The sequence below is a fragment of the Panthera pardus genome, unplaced genomic scaffold (assembly GCF_024362965.1).
Source record: "Panthera pardus isolate Hobbes unplaced genomic scaffold, ASM2436296v1 HiC_scaffold_21, whole genome shotgun sequence".
NCBI classification, from domain to species: domain Eukaryota; kingdom Metazoa; phylum Chordata; class Mammalia; order Carnivora; family Felidae; genus Panthera; species Panthera pardus.
The window spans coordinates 3,474,596-3,488,716 of record NW_026526777.1 but is presented as its reverse complement, the minus strand read 5'-3'; the positions used below and the strand labels follow the sequence as shown (position 1 = coordinate 3,488,716).

Genomic DNA, 14,121 nt, shown 5'->3' with positions numbered 1-14,121 from the left:
TTTTCGGAAGGATGATTTGCTGGAATATCCAGACTGGCTACTACCAGAAACAGGGGTGCTCAGCCTTCCTCCTCACTTGTTTTCCCTTGAACGTCCTGGCACGAGACATGCAGTAGTTTTCCGTTAGCTTTCCTGCTCCCAGTGTTTTTGTTCATAAAGTCATGGGATGAACCTCAGCCCTGATTGTGTTCGTGGATCTTCACTGGGACCTTGTCATCTTTCTAGCCATCCTGATGTCCACTGGCACATGCTTTAGCATGCCTCTTGTTACGTTTGTATTAGTCTTCCTGCTAAATTAGAACGATCAGTGTGATCTATTTATCTTTGAATCACTGTGATGCCTAATGTTATGCCTTCCAAATCACCACGCTCGATGAGTGGTTTGCTGAATAAAAGTCTTTCCCTTGCAATAATTCCCTGAAGGTCATTTAAAAACCCAGTTGTCTGACTTTTATTCAGGCTTTGAGTAGAGAAGGGAGATGGAGATTTTCCACATAATCACCAAACCCTGCCTTTACCTCTTACACGTTATCAAATCAGTCTTCATGGGGTTGGAAAACTTGCTTTCTCTTGACATCTCAGTGTTTTGTAACCTTTTTGTCAGAGAGTAACTAAACTCCCCCCATGCTAAAAGGATACTTATTTGCCATTTTAGTGCTTTACAGAGGGGGAACGTTTTTTGCAATCTGAATTATCCTCTTCTGTATTAGATAAGATGCCCTTGCGTAAGTTCAGCCATTTGTTTTCTTTCTCCCATTAGCTCCCCTTAAGACCTAGAGGACCCTAGTCCTTAGAATCCCAGAAGGTTGTGAATATTCTCCAACTTAATTATAGAATCTGAATTGACATATGAATATAGAATGGGCTATTTTCAACCTCTTATTTAAGACTCAAAAAGGTTTGGACATCTAAGTGTCTAGATTAACACTTTATGAAATGTTTCAGGGCATTTTTTTCCCAATTGCTTCTTCTTTCAGGACGGACATCATGGCTTTTACAAGTGACCTTCTACTGCTGCCTTTTTCAACATTCGAAAAACCTACAAGACTGTGAGCCATGAAACTCAAAGTCTTATGTCAACTTTCTTGATCACTTGAACATAAGTGGGTAAGTGGATCTTCTGTGTCAGTTACTGTCTGAAGAAGGAAACATTTTCCACCAAGGATTTCAAATTTGAATGGATTTGCACAATAATTTTTTATTATTATGGAAAAGATTCTGCACCCAAGTAAAACTTGATTTGCTTTTTTTCTTGAAATGAAGGAAGCATCCACTCTGATGGCGTGTGCATGCACACACACACAGAAACACATATGCACACATAGCACATTTCCCATCAAATTGAAATGCCGAGAAACGAAGCAAGACAAGTGACAGAGGCAGGGCAGGAAAGTGCATCAGCATAGATTTTGATTTTTTTTAAAAAAAAAGGTGACTTGGAGAATAGGTTATAATAGAAGAGCAGAGAGCACATTCTAGGGGAAATAAAATCACAGTCTGTGAGAAAGCTCAGAAACAAAAGGAGAATTAAGCCATGTCATCACTTATTAAGCTTTTGTTTGTAGAGCCTGTTATGTGCCCTGCAGTGTGGTGGGTGCTACAGACCATTCAGAAGACATCGCCAAGGCCCCCGCCTCAAAGAAACAGCGTATAGAAGGTGTGTATGTGAATGTGTGTGTGTTACTATAAACTATATATATTCTCTACTCTATGTGGTATTATGTACTATGTTCTATATACATCCTATGCTATATGTAGTTTTATACTATATTCTCTATATATTCTATACTATATATAAAATATAGTATAATGTACTATATAATATGTAGTATTTAGTCTAGAATATATGGTATATATAATAATCTATATGTATAGTATATAGTACTACTCGATAGATGATACATAGATAGATAGATAGAACTACAAGATAATATCCAACTTATTCAACATACAAGTATGATTTCAAAATCTCTAAATGTTATGAAGAGGAAAAGTATCTATGTGGATTCTAATAGGGAAGGTTTATTGGAGAATGTGAGACACGATAGGGATTTGAATGCAGAAAACAATAGGTTAGGGGCACCTGGGTGGCTCAGTCGGTTAAGCTTCCGACTTCGGCTCAGGTCATGATCTCGAGGTCTGTGAGTTCGAGCCCCGCATCGGGCTGTGTCAACAGCTCAGAGCCTGGAGCCTGCTCCAGATTCTGTGTCTCCCTCTCTCTCTGCCCCTCCCCTGCTTGCGCTCTCTCTCTCTCTCTCTGTCTCAAAAACAAATATATTTAAAAAAATAAATATATTTTATTTAAAATATAAAATATATATTTTAAAATAATATATATTATTTATAAAAAATAATATATATATTATTTATAAAAAATAATATATTTTATAAAAATATAAAATTTGATAATTGAAGAAAATTTGAAAATTACAATCAGATTATTCCAGAAAAGTCAGAAACGGCAAAAGGAGTTTTACTTGAGTGAGCAGCATGGGATCATGCTTGCTTTAGTCCCGTGGAAAAAGTGGGGGGGCAGATTCTGACATAAAATGGCAGTGGCATAAGATACAGAGAGGAGAAAGTCGATTAGAAGTTCAAAGACTTAAATTTTGCCACTGACCCTACTACTCGAGCATCTTATTTAGCTGTTTTCTATTCGATTCAGACAAAAAATGTTGAGCCTATGACACACACTTTATGCTAGGGATTCAGCTATTAATAAAGAAAGTCATCCCGGCCTGTAAACAGAAGCTAATAATCTATAGAGGGAGCCAAACATAGGAGATGAGTTCAATTTAACACCGTAAGTGCAAAGATGAGGATCCTTCCAGGTTACTCTGCTCGGGAGAAAGCACTTCGTGCACTCACGTGGCCTGTAACAAGGACACAAAGACACTCGTGCTGTCTCCCGGGTGGTGAGGCTTTCGTGAAACCCTCTTGTTTTCTGCAAAGTGCCACACGAAGGGGAAGGGTCCTGACGGCAGGTGGGTGGAACCACCTAAGCGAAGGAGCCTCGGCAGAGATGATAAAGAATGAACTTGTACAAGTGCATCAGGTGAAGCCACTCCTTCCACGCACAGCCGTTGGAGAGGCCAACAAGCTGAGAGATGCCGAGGGGTACGCGTAAACCTGGTTTCTCCTGAATTTCTGAACTGGTTCTGAAAGTGGGATGATTGGGGCTCTGGATGTTACTGCAGTGTGAAATAGGGGCTGTCTTAACTCAACCATGCGCCGGTAGAAAGATCTCCAAGGGTGTGATGTGGAGAGAGCACTGGAGAGATGGTCCGTCGCCTGAAGGAAACCAGGGCCTGTGAGGTCACTGCTCTGCCTCTGATAACGAAAGTGCCGTAAACAGCCGCGTTCAACGGGAACAGGGGAAATGCATTTCCTCATCACAGCAAGAGAAATCTGCCTTCCCCTCACCTCCCCACCCCCATTCCCAACTCCCCAAGGTGCCTTCTGATGGAGATCGAATGATGAGTTGGATTTTCAGACTCTTCTCCACCAGGAATTGCTCTTGAACTTAAAAAAATAATAATAATGTTCGCCTTTATCATTGCACCCATCTGCTGAATGTATTTGGTCACCGACATGCTTTCTTGCTTGCCCCCTTCCTAGCAGGCCATCTACGACGACTGCCTGTTGTCAGAGGACAGGCCATCCATTACGACGGCTACCAATAATCATGTGCACTGGCAGATGTTATAAATTACATGCATAATTTAGATATGTAGATATGTCAAAAGCCATTTTTTTAATGTTTATTTATTTTTGACAGAGAGAGAGAGAGAGACATAGCATGAGTGGGGGAGGGGCAGAGAGAGAGGGAGACACAGAATCCCAAGCAGGCTCCAGGCTCCGAGCTGTCAGCACAGAGCCCGACGCAGGGCTTGAACTCACAGACCACAAGATCATGACCCGAGCCGAAGTCGGACGCTTAACCGACTGAGCCACCCAGGCGCCCCTAAAAGCCATTTTTTTATTTAGGAAAAATAATAGCACCACATTCAGAAGTAGCAAATTATTCTTATTTCTGTTTGGACAGTAGCCAAAAAGAGGTGGAAATATTCTGGGCTACATAAAAGTGAAGTATATTTAGAATCATCAAGTTAAAATATGTTTCTCGTTAAATATTTGGAAAACATAAAAATAGAAAGCAAACCCAAATCACCTCTAATCTTATTATAAATATGGCTTCATATCTTGCTTTTTCTCTTACAGTAGGAGAATGTTCTCGTAACCTCATATAGCCTTTGGAAATATCAAACTTGCTTCTGTGGTTGGTTCTTTTAACCGTTGTGTATTTCTCTAATATAATCATTCTCCCATTACTGGAGATTAAAAATTTCTTCTAAAAATTGTCAAAAGGAATATCTTTGTTGCGAGAGAGAGAGAGAGAGAGAGAGAGAGAGATCTATCAATATCCTGAGCCGGGAAATATGATACTGAAAGTGAAGGCACTGGGAGAATGTTCTTATTACACAGATGGTTATCATTTTGTCTCTCCCAAACTCATTCACAGAAGGAAGTCATCCAGATGCAAGGCTTCAACAGGACCACCGTGGTTACCCAGTTCACCCTGGTGGGCTTTTCTAGCTGGGGGCACTCCAACTGCTGCTGTCTGTCCTCTTTCTTCTCCTGTACGTGACCATCCTGTTGGCCGATGCCACCACCATGGCTGTCATTCGCTGCAGCAGGACCCTACACCCTCCCACGTATGGGTTCCTGTTCATCCTTTCCTTCTCCAAATCCTGCGACACTCTTGGCATCATCCCTCAGCTGCTGGCCCACCTGCTCTCAGCCACCAAGGGCATCTCCTCTGTGGCCTGTGCCACGCAGCTCTTCTTCTTCCTTGGCTTTGCCTGCACCAATTGCTTTCTCATCGCTGCGATGGGGTACGATCGTTAGGTGGCGATTTGCCACCCTATGAGCCACACGCTCATCATGAACAAGAGGGTAGGGTTGGGGCTGGTTTCCCTGTCCGGAGTCACAGGCTTCTTCATTGCTTTGCTGGCCACCAAACTCATCTGTGACATGACTTTCTGTGGTCCCAACAGAGTCAACCGCTATTTCTGTGACATGGCGTCCGTCATTAAGTTGGCCTGTGCAGACACCCAGGTGAAAGAACCGGCTCCATTCAGCCGAATCATTCTGGTGATCATGGCGCCTTTCCTGCTGATTCTGATCTCCTGTGGCTTCATCGTTAACACCATCCTGAAGATCCCCTCGGCTGAAGGGAAGGGAAGGCCTTTGCCACACGCATCTCCCACCTCGCGGCAGTCTTCGTGCACTACGGCTGTGCCTCCATCACTTACCTGAGGCCCAGATCCAAGTCTGCCTCAGACAAGGATCAGTTGGTGGCAGTGACCTACGCTGTGGTCACTCCCCTGCTCAATCCTCTGGTCTACAGTCTGAGGAATCAGGAGGTGAAGTCTGCCCTGAGAAGATTTTTGGGAAAGCCCTGGAGCCACCAAAGTGATCTAACAAAAAACCCTAAAATTAACGAGGGAAGTTACAGGAGAAATCAAAGGCGGGACGCTTTCTCTGTCTTTTTACCAATCCAGTCCTGACGTGGACAGTGTTTCCAAGGACCGGGACCACTATTCCCTGTTTCTTTGCTCCCATTCCAGAAAAAAAACAAAAAATAAAACATGAGTGAATCTACAGGCTACATTGTCCAACACCTGGTTAAAAAAATAATAATTAAAAAAAAAAATTCACACTTGCCCAAAAGAAAAAAGCATAATTTTTTCTAAGGGCAGATAATACTCAAATTGAAAGATGGCCGCAGTTGGAAATGGCCCAGATCTTGCAGCTGGCCGACCCTGCAATGGTCATAACGTGAAACTTACATGAACCTAACACTTTATTTGTAATAATTGGACCTACAAATACTAAATAGAACTGATTTTAAAGCTATTATTTTATTTTATTATTTTAAATCTATTATTTCAAGCCATGTAATTTGCGATGGTATTTAAAACTCTTCAAACTGATGAGCCTTGGATTTTTTTTTTTCATCTGAACCACTGTTTGTTTGTTTGTTTGTTTTTCCCTATGTATATGTGAATTATCTAGTGAACACAGAGTTTGTCTTCTGATTGGGAGAGCTGATTACTGTTAATTAAACCTTTTTTTTCTGCCCAGTGACCCAACTCATACTAGAATAAAAATCTCCCAGGGGCACCTGGGTGGCTCAGTCAGTTGAGCATTCGACTTTGGCTCAGGTCATGGTCTTGCCATTCATGAGTTCAAGCCCCGCGTCGAGCTCTGTGCTCTCAGCTCTGACCCTGGAGCCTGCTTCGGATTCTGTGCCTCCCTCTCTCTCTCTGCCCCTGCCCTACTCATGCTCTCTCTCTCTCTCTCTCTCTCAAAAATAAATAAACATTAAAAAAATTTTTTAATCTCTTGATTTGTTCAAATTGTGTTTCATCACCCAAAGGAAAAACACTTATCATTAATCGTATGACTGTGCAAATTACATCATACAATTAAAACAGGGAACATGATTTTATGTTTTTATGTAACAAACATACTCTCTTCCCTGTGGAAAGTCCCCTGGCTCATTCCCTTAGTATAATAAACGCTTATGTCTGTTACGTTACTTTCCGGGGTGTGTGTATGTTTCAGCCCTTACAAGTGAAATTGTCTGTCTGTCCGTCCTAAAACCGTCTGTGATGGTTCTATTTATTACTCCAAGTATTCTGCTTGTGGAATGTAATTTGCAGTAGAACCTGGTGAAGTATGACCGCAATAAAGTTTATTCATTTCTAATACACCTAGATGGAGTCTTCTGGAAAAATTGAGTATGAGCAAGAACATCATAGAAGAAAAGGAAATCATGAAAATCTACAAGTGTTATTTGCTCAGATTATTTTGCAAGTCTCTAAGTTCCTGTTCATCTGTAAATTCATGACAAGTTTTCTAATGAATTACGGGTGGACTTCTGCTACGTAGGCTCTAAAGGGGCCAATACTGAAAGTAACAGCCTTAACCCTAAATGAAAATATTTATAAATAGTGTGTATATTTAAGCATTTTGAGCTGACATAAAGCATTTCAATTATATCAGCATCATTTTTTTTCCCCACTTTTCTGCCCTGACAGACTTTTTTGAATTAATCAACCAACTGTCTGACCCTATTGGGGTCGGGTGAGAGAGTTTCTCTTTTGTGTTTTCAATGATGTAAAGCCTTTTTTGCTTCTGGATGATACAGAGACATGATAAGCCAAAAAAGGGGGGGAGGGGCGCATCGTTGGTCAATTGTCCTTGAATGCTATTTAAGGCCATACAACCTTAGAAGTGCCCAGGTGTGTTTGTAGTTACAGCCCTTGTTTCCCCAAGTTGTAGCCCAAATTCACACATGCCTTGTTAGCCAGAAGTTCACCACTTCCTTCTTGAGGTTACTTAAGCTGGATTTTTCAGTAACCCGGGGACATTTAACAAGAGGGTCAGGGGGTGCCTGTGCGGCTCAGTCGATTGAGCATCTGACTCTTGATTCCAGCTCAGGTCATGGTCTGACGGTTGGTGGGTCGGGGCCCCGCGTTGGGTTCTGCGCTGACCGTGCGGAGCCTACTTGGGATTCTCTCTCTCCTCTCTCTGTCCTTCCCCTCCTCTCTCTGTCTTTCTTAAAATAAATAAACCTTAAATAGAAAAAAGTAGAAACTAAAAAGAGAGAGGGTCCGAATGGTCTCCAGACAAAGCGGAGCGCAGGCAGGTTCGCTGTGCTGCGGGTCCCCTGCCTGCACGGTGCCCTTCCCGAGCTGATGTGGCAGGACTGGGCAGGGCTGGTGCCCGCGCCACTGCCGAGGGCTTCCCGGGAGACGTGGCTCTCGGAAGGATGTTATTCCGCATCCCCCACATTAGTGGAGGCTCCCGACACGTGGACTCCCCGGGACCTAGCCCTGTCCCTCTTTAATTCACAGTCACAACCCTGCCCCGTAACCGTTGGCATGACCCCCGCCAAGGTCCGGAGACGAGGGAACCAAGGCGCACAGACGGGGTTTCTTCCTCGTCCTAAAGCAAACTGGCTTTGGACCCAGAAGCGTGCGGCTTCACTTCTGGTTTGGGTTCGAGAGTGTGGCCAGGATTTACCTTCTCTCCTTGCTCTAGCTGAGCCCTCAACTCACACAGGAACCCCTGAAAACACGTCCTTGACTCCATCCCCGAGGGCGCAGACCCCCTTATCTTTCTCAAATGAAACCTTGTAGCTCATCCCGACCAAACACTCCTGCCCGGGTCAAAAAGTAAAATAAAACAGCCTCAAAGTGAGAAATGGGTGAAGTGGGTCACCCGCATGATCTGTCCGCAGCTTGCGAGGGGGAACCCCCGGGGGGATGTTGAAAATCAGAAGCTGCGTTCTTTCAGGACTCAGGGCGGCCCCGTTGTTTGCTTGCCTGTTAGCCAGCCTGTTACCCCATTTCCAGTTGAAGCGGCTTCTCTGTTTTTCTTCTTCTGACCTAGTGTCTGCACACCTGCACCTCAGATCATCCCCCTGCAGACTTTCTTGTAAGAAACCAAAACCAAAAACCCACTTGGCCACAGTATTTTCATGAACATTTGAAACAAAATTGCAACCACCCGGACTTTGTAAATATTCTGGTTCCCAAACTGGTCTCTCTTCCGGGGCCACAACATCCCTGAAACTCACACTCCTTAGGGTTTGAACCACTTGCTGACTTACTTGTTAGTGCATTAGTGAATTTTAACACATGCTTGAGATAAACGGGCACCTGGGTGGCTCAGTTGGTTGAGCTTTGGACTTTGACTCAGGTCATGATCTCAGTTTGTGGGTTTGGGGCCCGGGTCCAGCTCTGTGCTGATAGCCCGGAGCCTGCTTCGGATTTTGTGTCTCCCTCTCTCTCTCTGCCCCCCGCCCCTGTTTGTGGTCTGTCTCTCAAAAATGAATAAATGTAAAAACAGAATTTTTAAATGTTTCTGAGAGTTTTTTCAAGTATATTTCTCATGAGATCACATCCAAATAATGCAACATGACCCGCAAAGACCTTTGTTTCCAGTCTATTTTATGGCCAAGTGCTCCCTTACAATTCTACGACTGTGCTTTTCAATCTCTCTGAGGCAAAAGACTAATTTCCCCCCAAATTTATTATGTGCCGGCGACTTTGTAAAATACAATGAAAATGAATGACGTAAACTCAAAATCAAAAGGACGCACAAGAACTTTTCCTGTCTTAACTGTTAGATTAACACAGGTAAAATTACTCAATTGAATTGTTGTAAAATTTTCTAGGAATTTGCTTTCAGTTTCTATGCTTCTTTTGTCAGAGAAAAGTAACAATGTTTCTTGCTCTCATCTGGTTCCTTCCACCCCGCTTTGAATGGCATTGCTGGTATTTCCAAAATACTTGGAATCCCACAACATTCAAAACTGAAGTATTGCCCATCTGGGGGCCTGTAATTTTCCAGCTTGGAGTCCCCCCACGAGTCAGCCAGCTCTCAGTTTCGGTGAAATCTCTACCACGTCTCTCGTAATCCAGCCGGAAAAAATGCCACTCCCTCCCTCCTGCCCCAGCACAGCCCACAGCACAGAGAACCTGCTTCTGCCCCGCAGCCCCAGCACTGGCTTCCAGCCCTCTGATCATACGGCTACCTCACTGCAGAGTATTTTCACAAGCATTTCAAATTTAAAAAAAAAATAAAAATAATTTTTTTTTTTAAATAAGGGGAGAGAGCAAATGGGGGAGGGGCGGAGAGAGAGGGAGACACAGAATCCCAAGCAGGCTCCAGGCTCCGAGCTGTCAGCCCTGAGCCAGACACGGGGCTCGAACTCACAGACCTCGAGATCATGGCCTGAGCCCAAGTCGGACGCTCAACCGACTGAGCCACCCAGGCGCCCCCCGGGCATTTCAAATTAAACATCCCAAACCAAATTCTCAGTCTGTACTCCAACTCTGTTCCTTTCCTATTCCTACCTCTCTTAGTTCATCGTAATTGCGACTAGGATTCCAGCTTCTCGGGACAAAAAAACCCAGAGTGATTCCTAAATGTGTTTTGAACACGCACATTGCTACTTCCACCCTTGCCCCTGTTCCCACGTCTGTTTGCCACAAAACGGTCAGGATGATCCTCTGAAAAACAGTTCAGAGTCTGTCTCTCGTCAGGTCAAAGCCTCCCCGCGCTTCCCGTCCTCGTCCTCGTCAGGGAAGGGAATCCGCCTCGGAGTCACCTGCAGTACCTACCAACAGGTATCTGGAGGCTCCCTCTGGCCACTCTCAGAGCAGAGATCTGCAGGGGACAACAGGGGACAAGAGGGGACCACAGGGCATCGGGAAGGAAGGCTTCACATCTGATCCTCACCTGCTTCCTTGCCTAAGTTGGAATGTCAACCTGTTGATACGTGTACTCTTATTGTCCAGGGAGGTTCTTGTGTGTGGATGGAAAATCTCACTAAAATGCACACCGGCTTCAAGTCCGAATGGCTTGAAGCCCTCTTAGTGACAACAGAAATGCATCAAACTGTTTTCCCCAAGCATTAAACCCTCACAGTCTTTCTATATTTAAGCATTAAATACACAACTAATTATGGAGCAGAAAATATTTGGAATTAGTAAAATTAATGAAACCCTAGGAAGGCAAATCCAAGAGGAAAATTGCCTAGGAGTTTACATAAAGTTGTGCTTGTGTGTTTCTCCTTTAATAAAATGGTAGCACTTCGATTTTTTATTTATATTTTCTTCTGTAATAAAACTGGAGGAAGGAAATCACTAAGAATAGAAATATGAATAAGAACAAGGATTAAAGAAATGAAGACTCAGCTGAGTATACCCGAGAATAAAAATCTAATTATTTTACCAGGGGGGTTTCAAGTCTGTAACTGCCATACCGATTTTAATGTTTTTTTAATGAAATCATCATTCTTTAACTTGCGAGGAGCTATTACACTATCATTGTGGGGTATTTACTTAGTCTGTTAGCATTGGTTAAGTTTATACATTACAACATTCATGACAGTTATTATACAGAAGTTCCTAGTATTTAATATGACAGAAATTATAATTTAATAAAACATATTTAAAATAATATAATTAATATATTTCAGAGATATCTAAAATATGTCTCCAGGGATATGAAAACTGGGTTTGAAGAGTTACTTCTCCTTTTTAAAATTTTGACTCAATCATCTTGTTGGAACACACTTCCCAACTTTCTTAGTGCTTCGTTATTGTGTGTGACCATCTACAATGATTAACCGTAGGACCCTTTTTCCACCTGGTTATTATGTGGCGATTATTATTGGTAAACAATCTTTCCTATATTTGATTTAGTGTATAGTTTTTCTGTGATAACCTGGCTTATTATGCCTTTTGTTCAGTCTTGCCTGTTTACGCAAATAGACGTGCGCACAAATGAAACTATAATTAGTAGATATACATGTATCTAACACTACCACTCATTAAAATCAATAAAAGGTTAAATATATACTATAATATTCAAACATATTTCGCTTTGTAACTAAACACATTTTTAAAATTTATTTATTTATTTTGAGAGAGAGAGAGAGCGTGCCCTAGCAGGGGAGGGGCAGAGAGAGAGAGGGAGAGGAGAATCCCAAGCCGACTCTGCATTGTCAACCCAGGGCCCAATGCGGGGCTCAAACTCACAAGCCCCCGGTATCGTGACCTGAGCAGAAACCAAGAGTCGGAGGCTTAACTAACTGAGCCCCCCAGGAGTCCCACTTTCATTTCACATTTTGAAAATCGTTGTCCTTCATTTAAAGAATATTGGTAGCCTACTTTTGTCTTGACACAGGAAATGGAAGTAACTACCTCTGCCATAGGAATTTCCTTTTTTTCCCCTTAAATGTAAAAATGGGTTCTGAGGCACATACGGCATCTCAGTGGTAAGCAAAGATGTCACTACTAATACATGGGCGACAGTTTTATTGTGATAGAGATTAAGAATACTTTCTACGTCTTCGAACGTACTGAGTTCACGCTGAGTTTATGTGAATCCCCCGTAACCTATACGATTTCCTTCACTGCAATGATGCAACTAGCCAATTTGGAACTATCAGCTGAGACAAAGAACTGGGAGGGAGTCATCGCCCTTGCCTCCACGTGGAACACCCCTCTGTACAGGCACCGGACAACTGGTTGGAGGCATTGGGTACCAGCAGCAGTGGAAGTCCCGAAGCTGTTCCAAGCAACCCCGTGGGCCACAGACAGTTAGCCAATGGGGGGGCGTGAACTGGAGAGGGCAACTGGCTCGGTGCCACTTGGTAAGCAATGCTGAACAACGGTTTGTGAGCATGGGTGAGGCATACTTTCAATTAGTGCCATGCAGACAAGCCGACCAGGGTCACTGCTGTGAGTGGGCATGCAAGTGGGTGCCATTTTGTAGTCATCCCTGTTGAGGCCACACACCACCTGTGCTTACCAGTTCATCTCCCTTTACCCAATAGCTGCTCTTCATTCATTCTGAACTCTCCGACGACTTTCAGTCCCGGTGGAGTGGCCTGTGAGGCCCCTTTATGATCTGACCCCAACTCACGGGCCTCACCTCCTGCCATGTTCCCCTATTTATTCCACCGTAGCCAGCCATGTGGGAGTTTCCAGAACACAGCCAGTACAACCCTGCTTTCGTCTCGTTCCTTTGCTTGGAATGCACGCGCTCCTCCCAGACACTGCGTGGCATGGTTCTTGTTCCTGTTTTAGGTCTTCTCCCCAAAGCCACCTTCTCAGAGCGGCCCATTCAGTCCACCATCTTTGCAAAGTAGCCCATTTTCCTCTTTGATTTCCTTCCCCAAATCAGTCTGGGATCCTACTAGATGTTGCTGTCTCCCATGAAGTATTTTATTTGCTTACTGTCTGCCTCCCAGCCCTCCACTATCATGTATGTTCTATGTGTAAGTTGCTGCCTCACTGTTCAGGAACAATGATGAAGCAAAGAGAAGAAAGTTTAGATCTTAAGAACCAACAAACGACGGGCCCATTTACAGAAGAAAGTGAGAGAGGGGGAGGAGTCAACAAAGAAAAGATCATAAACTAATTTTAATTCCTTAGGGGCAAAGTCCAAGTCCCCAAAATCTATAGGCCCCTCCTGTGGGTAACCCGAAGAAGCCTTCAACATGGCCTCTCCCCCCGAACGCAGGCTCCAAAGCAGGTTGTGCACAAATATCTTTCTTCCCCCGCAGGGGATATTCTTGGAGACTGGATCTCTGTCCCACTTTACCTCACTCCACCTAATCAAGTGGTGCACATGCTGACCTTTCTCCATGCATTAGGTGAAAGATGGAAGATGGGCATCCTTCCAGTCATGGTTGGCCAAGGGCATATGACTCCTGAGCTCCGCCAGGCCTGGCCCAGCATGTACCGATCCCTCCCGTCCTACTGAAGCTCCAACAATCGTTACCACTTCTGGAGAAGTCAGTAACAACCCAGAGTAGTGCCTTCATTTCTTTTTTCAAAAGATCACCTAGTGTTTCTACTGCATTTGTGTGCATAACAGAATACAGTAAGCTCTGGGTTTGTACCAACAGCAAAGCAGATTTCCTTCCTGGTTTCATAGCTCACGGGATGGAAAGTGTTATCCTGAACTGTTGAAAACACCACCCTGGCCCTTTATAGAAATAAGCTTATGTTCCAGGATTTCAGCCAGAATGACATGGTTAACAGTACTAGGTGACAATTCTCGTCTGGGGTGATTTAGTGGCACACTTTGGTCTTGGATACTAACCAGATCCTCACCCTGTAGCTTAAATTCTATTAAACTACCCAGCCCAAAGGTCTACACCACAGGGATGACACAGGGCTTTTCTGACAACCTCCTGAACCAATCCTTAAAACTTCCCTAATTCCTGGCATTTCTGGCCACGTGGTCATACACCCTCAGGGCTCTCTTTGAACCCACTTATGCCAATTTGGGGGAAGAGGATGCATGTGTATAGGTGGCCCAGATCCGTCTTCTTTGGGGGTATATCTTATGCCTCACCCAAATATACACTCACTTCTCAACTACAGTATCTTGTGACAAGTAGAGTGAGGACATGTTAGGGTATCATGTTCAGGAACCCAGAGTTTCCTGAAAATTGCTGTGTTCCACAATCATCCTTCCCTAAGAGATTCCCTCAGCTTCACTACAATTCAGCAGCAGAGAAACCCA

At 43.8% G+C, this 14,121-nt stretch overlaps 1 protein-coding gene across 1 annotated transcript; it reads left to right on the top strand.

Annotated features, from left to right (window-relative positions):
* The first annotated feature begins 4,537 nt into the window (after nt 1-4,537).
* Nucleotides 4,538-5,570, top strand: LOC109257185 (olfactory receptor 10T2-like). Its single transcript, XM_019433148.2, is given in 3 exon segments — nt 4,538-4,592; nt 4,595-5,241; nt 5,244-5,570. Coding segments are annotated over 3 exon segments (1,029 nt in total).
* The last annotated feature ends 8,551 nt before the right edge of the window (nt 5,571-14,121 follow it).